Below are 10548 nucleotides of genomic sequence, written 5' to 3'. Positions count from 1 at the left end.
ACTCGGATCGCCACTAGACTACTTGCTTGTCGCCACCTATCCGCCATGTCATCACCACATCATCGACACATCATCACCACATCGGCAGGACCCGCGAGCCAGACCTCCACTTGGACCTGCCACGTCACCTTTCACCATTTCGCAAAGGGTAATGGGCATACATCTTTGCCTCACGAAACCTCTGCTTCGCAAAACAACGCGCTTCGTTGATCTTCATGGAGCTTGTTCACTCATTAAGCTTTTCACCACTTCGCGATGCTTAACTGGCGTTCATTTCTGCTTCGTGAAACAACACCAATCGTCGATCATCTCTGAACTTGCATGATCTTTGACCCATCCGTTCTCTGCAAAATTTGCCTTAGAAACCATGCCCGAGTGGGTGGGGTCTGCTTGGTCGCCACTTGGTCATCTCAGGAAGCGTACCCGAGTGCGTGGGGTTCGCCTTGGGGCCCAACTCGGACCTTGTGTCAAAAGCCTTTGAGCTTTGACATTATACTAGTTTGAAGCATTACATTTAAACATCAAAAATGACCCCCACCCAGTCAATGTGGGATAATGTGTTTTGCCGAGAATTGCATTTCTGAAGACTTTCTAATGGCGCCTTTGTCTTTACATGGAATTTTTGAAATGACCTCTGCACCAGCTGAATTACATTTGTTTGGAAATTGCATTGTCACTTCCTACAATACAACCACCATGTAGGAGCTCACAGCATAGAGGAGAAATGCTAGCTAGGCGTGGATCTTTACTTCTACACTTTACACTCTCATTCACCAGTGCTATTGCAAATTGCACCTGCGTGAGGTTTCAACACTGCCCTTTGGTCATTGCGCAGGAGAAGGGGCTTGGCATATTCAAGGTTAGAGAAACTTAGGGAATTTTAGAGGGGTCGAGAAGATGCTGCTCATCAATGTTATCATCATCCAAAAAACCCAATTCAAATGCCAATCCATTGTTTGATGAACCAGAGCCAAGGAGATGCTTGTCTGTTGAATCCTCATTAGTGTCGTCACCATCCATTACATTTGCTTCAAATGGCAATGCACTATTTTCTGCAGTACAAGAATATACAGAAGAATGTGAGCCCAAATCTTCTTCTTGCTGAACATCCTCATGAATAGAATCCTCCCCCGTGTTCTCTGTTTGGCAAGTTATGGATATCTCTCTTGGTAGGCTTCTACATCTCTCCGTCACATTCTGGGGGCTCTGTGAAAGAGAATATACAATTGATTCAATACCACTTTCATCTTTGTCCCTGCTACCAAACTTCAAAGCATTTTCTAATTTTGTAGATGTTGAAGATGGATGCAAGGATTCACGCTTTGCTTTCTCCTTCACTCGCTTTCGCCAACCATGAAGGGATTCTCTTATCTCCTCTCTAATCAAGGCCTTCTTGTAGCAGGAGCCCATCTCTGTGACAATGGCTTAAAGGGGAAGGATGCCATAGCTGCACCAAAATTGAACTAATACCCCAGAAATCAAACATGTGAAAATAAATGCACTATTCTTCATGAAACAAGTAGGTGCCTTGATTTCCCACCAAGACTAGACAAATGCTGCCAGTTCAAAAGCATTCTGAAATGAAATGAACTGAATCAACCACAAAAAAAGTTGAGGTTTACCAAACTAGAAAATCTCATGACGGGGCTTTAATTGAGTCCCTACAGCCGCATCCGTAGCTGCATTATCCAAAGCGAGTTTTGCGATCACATGTTGAAGTTTCATGCCGATGAACAAGATCAACAGCGCAAGGATGAATGATATCCAGAAGTAGAAGTTCAATCCATGCAGATTGAAGAAAATACAGATAATTGCATATCCCCAAAGTGTCCAGCTAATGCCCACATAATGAAACAAAATAATCTCTTAATAAACCAATTTGCTAACAAAATCAATGCACGAGCATGAGCCAGGTCAGGCCCCAAAGTGGGTCCGACTAAAAAAAATTTCATTTTCATGCAACTGACCTTTGAAATGCCTTGACAACCTTAAAAATACCTCTGGAATCGATCGACACCATTTTCAGATCATCAAACTGAGTTTTGCGACTTTCAAGCACTTGCACCACATTTTCGCATTTAATTGCAAAGAAGTAATTTTCAAACTGGTCAAAACACCTTTCTGGACCTTGCAAATTGACAGGCATGTACTTTGATATACAAACATGAACTCTACCAAGCGGTTTTTAAAGATGAATCCTGAGTGAAGAGATATTAATGGTCAAAGATGAGCAACTGGCTTTGTCGGCACTGCGGACCTGATGAAGTCAATGCGTAGGCAACTCATGATGTCTTTCTTAAAAATATCAAGTGATCTCCGCAGACCCTCAAATCTGATGCATAGGTACCTTGAAGTACATATCAAATCTTATAAAAATTAGTTCGACCGGAAAGCTAACTGGGTGCGAATGGTGCGCTCATGAAAATAGCCACTTTAACTGATGTAGCACTGAAAGTACGGATCACTGAATAAGGTGGCTCAAGAAACGCTTTTGAAAACCGATCAAATGGATTGGTAGGAGCTTGAAACTGGAAACATAGCCTGTCATTTATATCAGCAATAGCCCAGAAAAAATAGTCTAACATGACATTCACGGGGGCATCTTTTACAAAAGTGCAAAGTGAGGCTCCGACTAGCAGCTGAAACAAGGACTTGTCAAACAACACAAACTGCAAATGGATTGAGCTTGCCTAACTGAGCAAATGGATTCATAAAGACTTGAAATTTTGAACAGATGCACACTTTTATGCATAGAATTCAATACATTTTGAATTTCACCATGACTGTTAACATGGCCAAAGATATAGGCACACAAAGTAGGCTACTCAATAAAATCTGCATTTGCACCTAAAATGCACTTTTATCTCACCCCTTGAAATGAGTACCTGATAAAGTAATCCAACCTGAAAACTAAGAGTTGTTCAACACTTCATAGGCCAAATGAAAAGTGTAGGACACATTTCCCAAGCCCGACCCTTTGAAAATCAACTGGCTCCATTTTATCCTCTCTCTAACTAGGCCATTCAAACTGACTCATTTTATGATCATTTGGAAATGCAGAGTAAAATTTTGAAATGGGCCTCTCAAATTCCTTAAATTTAATGAGCACCAACAGTGAATCTAACTGGGGATGGTTGATTGCAAGATCAACACAAGAATCCAGAATCTACGGTTAAGCAGACCACCCAAAAATGGATCACTTCTCTTCTCTTCTCAAAAGAAAAAGGCTTCGTATTCTACCCAAGAAGTAGGGCACTTTATTGAAAACCACGCAACTGAATCAAAGCAACTGTACAAGATATACAAACACACTTATGACTGATTATAAGCTGCCCCAAACAAATCTTAGCATTTACCTCTATCAAAAATCTGATTCGCATCGCCTGACATCATGATCCAAACAAAGGTACCTTTCAACAACAACTGAATATAATCCTTATAATCAACCCCTTTTGTCTCATTACTGTAATAGCTGGTGTGCACACCTTTTGCCTGATTTTGAACTTTATAATCACACACTACTTCAACAAAAGTAAAATCATGAGACACAACACTATAGAGGCCTTCCCACAAGCTGCAATACATTTCACTAGCCCAATCAACTCCATCATTTGCAAGGGCATCATCATGCTAAATTTAAAAAATGAAACATTCATTCTCACCACTGTAGTTCTCATTAGCACTCACCTTGTTATCATTTACATTCATAGAATGAGGGACATTAACAACCAACTGATGCAAACAAGGAACATAAATATTTTGATCAAGATGTGATACTTCACTATGCTGATCACACTGTATACTGTCTTTGTTTATCAAACTCAATACATCTGCATTCTCAATATCTCATTCATGGAAAAGAATGCATACCTCTGGCTGAAGCAAATCCTCAGCTAAGTCTTTCTCATTCACACTTACATCCACCTAAAAAACTTCCATTTGTGGTCTGAAGTAATCATCACACAACCCATGCCTCTTATCTTCATCATGAAGTAAAATTTTGCAACACATGTTACTGCTATTCAGAACTTCATTAGCATTAAAAATTTGTTTAACACAAGGGGAAATTTCAGCATTTTCATCAATGAGGTCAACACTATGAACATTCGTATCAAAGGCAAAGAACTCCATATCCGGTTCAAGCATACCATCAACATTCACATTCTCTTCATGGTACTTCAAATTTTGAAAACTTTCAAATATAGGTTCACTTAAATATGAAAATAAAACATTATCCGCATTGTCACATATATTTTTATCTTCAAAAATACTTTCAAATTTAGATTCATGATTGAGGTGTATAACTTGGTCTCCTCTTACATCACCTTCACCAGATGAATAATAAAAACTCTCATAGGTATCCTCAGCTGCATAACTGACATTCATTTGCTGATCATAAGAAGATGAAGAACTTGTGCCAAGATCATTCGCATTCTGAAATTGATCTTCATTGTTCATTTGTATACCTTCAAGGTGCTGAAAATCGAACTCAGTGTTCTCATAATCAGCAACACCACTCCATTCTGAAACACATTCATCACTAGGTATACTTGCATTGAAAACACTATCGACATCATCCACAATTTCATTTTTAGTTTTATCGGACTTAATCAAAATCTGATTTACATCATATTGCACATCCTCACTTGCATAATCAGCAACATTTGGTGATCCCTCAGTATTTGGTACTTCAACATCAAATACATCAACAACGTGTAAAGATCTATGGTCATCATCCTCATTAATTTCATTATTATTAACCTTGAGAGATGCATGATTTACTTCATAATTTGCAGCCACAAAATCAGCATAACCGGCGTACAAATCAAATGGTACATATCCTTTATATATATCTATCTTTGTATCAGCATTGTCACAAAATTTCCCACTGATCATTCCATCATTACTGTGAGAGACAACTAGCATTGACAACAAAGATTCTTGACTCTCATTTAAATTTAACTCACATATATCAGGGAAGCCATTTGGAACAGCAGGGCTTAACATATTTTGACAAGGAATGTTTTGCTTGGCTTCACATGGTATTTCACCATTGAAGGTGTTTTGGCAAGAAACAACAACAGACACAAATCTCTTTGAGATCCTGAATTTCAAGTTATTTTCAATGTCCCTAGTTGTGTTAAAAGCTTCATGCAAAGTTTTGGGTTCTTTGTTTCTCAATAAGAAACCCATCTTCTTGCCAAAAGCACTCATATAAATATCCAGACATACTTTATCATCGAACTTATACTTGTTGGAAATTTTAGACAATGTTTGTGAAAACCTAATATTAAATGTTGGTACCAATTCATCTTCCCTGATTCGTATGTATGTGAATTCTCTCAGAATGTCATAATCACTCACCTTTTCAGCAAATTGGTCAATGAAATCTGAAATTAATTCTTCCCATGAGGAAATACAATTTGTTGGCAAGAAAGAGAACCAATCCCTTGCATCTGCTTTCAATGACTGGACAAATAACTTCATGCACACATCTTCCTGACAAACTTCAAACTCTCCCATCAAATCTGAAAATCTTTCCACATGTTGACATGCTGATTCTGATTTCTTCCCACTGAATATTGGCAAATACTTTCTAATTTCTGTGGGTATGAGATTTGGGTAACCTGAGATATCTTTGAAATTTAGAGCAGCATAATACTTCATACGGAAACTTTTCCTATTACATGGTTGTGACATTTCACTAGGCATGGCTATATGTGAATAAGATTGGGGCTGAAATAATTGACTACACATTGTGACTTCTCAAACTTCATACACAACCCCACCAAAAATTCAACAACTTATAAATATGTCAAGCTACAGATTTATCTTCTTCACTTTTTGACATAAAACTCATGGATACTTGCATATCATAGGAAAACATATAAGATTTTGAAACTTAACAATACTTTCAATATGCAAATATTTTTTATCTTCTTCCCTTTCAACAAAGTGGAAAACACTAGATAGGGAAACTATTTTGCTCTTTTCAGATACCCCAAAATACGTTTAATGTATTGAAATATCTGACTGTACCTGGATAATTTGTAGCCATAAACTCTTGTAAATTTGAAGATTAACTTCAACTTTCAGCATGGTCTTTTACCTCAGAGTCGCCACCTCTTGCATAGAGGACATTTTGAACAGCAGGATGCCATTCAACACAAATTTAATTCTCTATTTTCTCCTTCAATCTTGCAGCAACAAATCCACTCTAGGCTATTTAACACAAATCTGGAAAATGCATCAAACTTATGTATGAACTGAAATCTTTTACCACACTTTTCTTCTAAAGCTTTTATGATGAAGGCACCATGTCTGAGAATACAACTAATTTAATCATCTGCATCTTATTATGACTCATCAGATTATCTACTAATCTTGTGAAAATCTTGGAATACAAACTTCCTGCAAGCACCGGTACAGAGACTAGAGTCGCCACCCAATTATGACATTGGGAAGAATTTATAAACAGCTCCAAGGACTTCTTACAACTCTCAACAATGTATATTTTTCAATTCTTCACAAGGAATTTTCTCTGATAGCAGACAACACCATTACAATCTCAAAACATAATACTAAATCCCTCAACCATAAAAGACATTTTAGACTCTGTGCATTCTTAATGGACAGACTGGCTGGATATGAAATTGACAGGACGAGGAATAAATTCAACTTCTAACCTTATCAATCAAACATTTAAATCCATTTAGTCCCCAACAGAGTCGCCATTTTTGTTGTTCATCAAAAACTGATTAACCCAAGTTCACCTGCAATCCTTCTATGAAATGGCCAATTTCACTCTATAGAACACATCAGGACTTGGACAACATAACATAGGACCCTAATTGATCCTCCTGCACTTCAGGTTCTACTAGACCTAGGGGGGGACACCCTTTTGATGCATTAAATATAATAGTTGCAGACATATGGCAACATCAAACAATAAGCAGATAGATCATTCCACAAACCCAACCAATTAGAAACACATTACAAATTGGCTAAATATGTATAAACCATAGATGAAAACAAAGCTTGGAATGAAAAGAACACAAACCCCTAAACATAAAGGGAAATAGATTTTTTTTTAATTTGTAAATCTAAAACTATCCCCAAATCTTTCAAAGACCAGTGCCTTGTTCATTGGGCAACAGAGTCACACACAGAACTGTAAATGTGTATCCTAGCTACAAATTTGTTTTCCTCAAACAATATTCCTGCATCAATACCTAATGCTAATGCATTACTTGATTCATTCACAAAATTATCAGATCTGGGACACATATTCCATTTATTCATGACTGATTACATAATTTAAAACCTTCATTGAAGGATACCTACAAACAATCACACAATCTCCTTGAAATTGACAAATTCCATCCTCCTTGAGGATTCAATTTATAGCAATGAAATACATGCCTAGAGACAATATTGTGTGGAATTTACTCATTCCTGACACAAGTAAGACCTACAAATAGAAACAACATCTCCAATAATGCACTATAACCTCTATACCCTGAAAAAGATCCATAGAATTTTACAAATTTGGGTCAAGAAATTCAGAACTAGAAGCCATGAAATCTGGAGCACTTCCTCCAAAATTCTGGAACCTTTACAATTGAGAAGAAAATAGAATAAAAAGAGGAGGGAGAAAAATTAGGTTTGCATAACACACTGCCAAGTGTCCCCTTTCTCCAACTGAATATTTTCCTTTCTCCTTCGCGTGGAAACTGCTCTCAAAATATCCTAGATCTGCTAAAACTAATTCCCTAACCACATTCCTCATTGCAAGAGCTTTTCGGTTATATATAATACTTGCTATTTCAGACAAAAATAACCTCTTAGGTGAATTAAACTTGGAATGCAGACCATCATTTAAGTTTTTGCATTTTACATTATAGTCTACACAATATATTTAATTTTGATTTTTCAATCCATTTTTTGGCCTGATGCCCTGCCACGTGGCGGCTTATGATTCACTGATGGGGTCCACTGGGTGCCACCTAGGATGACACATCATCTTTCTGCCACTTGTCGGCCACCCGGATCGGCACTGGACTGCTTGCTTGTCGCCACCTGTCCGCCATGTCATCGCCACATCATCGGCATGTCATCGCCACGTCAGCGGGACCTGTGAGCTGGACCTCCACTTGGACCTGCCACATCACCTTTTGCCATTTTGCGAAGGGTTACGGGCATGCATCTTTGCCTCACGAAATCACGTGCACCATCAGATCTCACTGAACCTACATGCTCTTTAACTCTTCATTGTTTTGCGATGCTTAACTGGTGAGCATCTCTGCTTCACGAAACAATGCACTTCATTGATCTTCATGGAACTTTCTAACTCATTAAGCTTTTCGCCACTTCGCGATGCTTAACTGGCGTTCATTTCTGCTTTGCGAAACAACACCAGTCGTCGATCATCTCTGAACTTGCATGATCTTTAACCCATTCGTTCTCTGCAAAATTTTCCTCGGGAACCATGCTCGCGTGGGTGGGGTCCACCTGGTCGCCATAGGAAACGTACCCACGCGAGTGGGGTCCGCCTTGGCGCCCAACCGACACCTTGTGTCAAAAGCCTTTGAGCTTTGACATTATACTAGTGTGAAGCGTTACATTTAAACATCAAAAATGACCCCCACCCAGTCAATGTGGGATAATGTATTTTGCCTAGAATTGCATTTCTGAAGACTTTCTAATGGCGCCTTTGTCTTTGCATGGAATTTTTGAAATGACCTCTGCACCAATTGAATTACATTTGTTTGGAAATTGCATTGTCACTTCCTACAATATAACCACCATGCAGGAGCTCACGACATGGAGGAGAAATGCTAGCTGGGCGTGGATCTTTACTTTTGCACTTTACACTCTCATTCACCAGTGCTACTGCAGATTGCACCTGTGTGAGGTTTCAATACTGCCCTTTGGCCATTGCATAGGAGAAGGGGCTTGGCATATTCAACGTTAGAGAAACTTAGGGAATTTTAGAGGGGTTGAGAAGATGCTACTCATCAATGTTATCATCATCCAAAACACCCAATTCAAATGCCAATCCATTGTTTGATGAACCAGAGCCAAGTAGATGCTTGTCTATTGAATCCTCATCAGTGTCGTCACCATCCATTACATTTGCTTCAAATGGCAATGCATTATTTTTTGCAATACAATAATATACAGAAGAATGTTAGCCCAAATCTTCTTCTTGCTGAACTTCCTCATGAATAGAATGCTCCTCGTGTTCTCTGTTTGGCAAGTTATGGATATCTCTCTTGGTAGGCTTCTACATCTCTCCGTCACATTCTGGGGGCTCTGTGAAAGAGAATATGTAGTTGATTCAATACCACTTTCATCTTTGTCCCTGGTACCAGACTTCAAAGATTTTTTTAATTTTGCAGGTGTTGAAGATGGATGCAAGGATTCATGCTTTGCTTTCTCCTTCACTCGCTTTCGCCAACCATGAAGGGATTCTCTTATCTCCTCTCTAATCAAGGCCTTCTTATAGCGGGAGCCAATCTGTGTGACAATGGCGTAAAGGGAAAGGATGCCATAGCTGCACTAGAATTGACCTAGTACCCCAGAAATTAGACGTGTGAAAACAAATGCACTATTCTTCACGAAACAAGTAGGTGCCTTGATTTCCCACCAAGACTAGACAAATGTTGTCATTTCAAAAGCATTCTGAAATGAAATGAACTTAATTGACCACAAAAAAAGTTGAGGTTTACCAAACCAGAAAAGCTCATCACGGGGCTTTAATTGAGTCCCTACAATTGTATCCATAGCTGCATTATCCAAAGCGAGTTTTGCGATCACATGTTGAAGTTTCGTGTCGAAGAACAGGATCAACATCACGGGGATGAATGATATCCAGAAGTAGAAGTTCAATCCATGCAGATTGAAGAAAATGCAAATAATTGCATATCCCCAAAGTGGCCAGCTAATGCCCACATAATGAAACGAAATCATCTCTTAATAAACCAATTTGCCAACAAAATCAATACACGAGCATGAGTCAGGTCGGGCCCCAAAGTGGGTCCAACTAAAAAAAATTTCGTTTTCATGCAACTGACCTTCGAAATGCCTCAGCAACCTTAAACATACCTTCAGAATCGATCGGCACCATTTTCAGATCATCAAACTGAGTTTTGCGACTTTTAGGTGCTTGCGCCACATTTTCGCATTTAATCTCAAAGACGTAATTTTCAAACTAGTCAAAACACCTTTCTAGACCTTGCAAACTGATAGGCATGTACTCTGATATACAAACATGAACTCTACCAAGAGGTTTTTACAAGATGAATCTCGAGTGAAGAGATATTAATGGTCAAAGATGACCAACTAGCTTTGTCGGCACTGCGGACCTGATGAAGTCAATGCATGGGCAACTCATGATGCATTTCTTAAAAATATCAAACGATCTCCATAGACCCTCAAAACTGAGGCATAAGTACCTTGAAGTACATATCAAATCTTAGAAAATTCAATTCAATCGGAAAGCTAACTGGGTGTGAATGGTGCGCTCATGAAAATAGCCACTTTAAC

General features: G+C 38.7%; 1 protein-coding gene and 1 pseudogene across 1 annotated transcript; both read right to left on the bottom strand.

Moving 5' to 3' along the window:
* Positions 1 to 870: 870 nt before the first annotated feature.
* On the bottom strand, positions 871 to 1657 carry LOC131078740 (MLO-like protein 4). Its single transcript, XM_058016508.2, has one exon. The coding sequence runs from the start codon at positions 1408 to 1410 to the stop codon at positions 871 to 873; it is 540 nt and encodes a 179-aa protein (XP_057872491.1). The 5' UTR covers positions 1411 to 1657.
* A 7353-nt stretch (positions 1658 to 9010) lies between these two features.
* Positions 9011 to 9972, bottom strand: LOC131078754 (MLO-like protein 4; annotated as a pseudogene).
* Positions 9973 to 10548: the final 576 nt, after the last annotated feature.

Source organism: Cryptomeria japonica, chromosome 7, assembly GCF_030272615.1.
Source record: "Cryptomeria japonica chromosome 7, Sugi_1.0, whole genome shotgun sequence".
Taxonomy (NCBI): Eukaryota; Viridiplantae; Streptophyta; class Pinopsida; order Cupressales; family Cupressaceae; genus Cryptomeria; species Cryptomeria japonica.
The sequence above is the reverse complement of the archived record's forward strand: the minus strand, read 5'-3'. Positions and strand labels throughout refer to the sequence as shown.

Coding starts and splice junctions, on each gene's coding strand:
- LOC131078740 (XM_058016508.2), bottom strand. CDS start 1,410: ATGGGCTCCTGCTACAAGAAGGCCTTGATTAGAGAGGAGATAAGAGAA.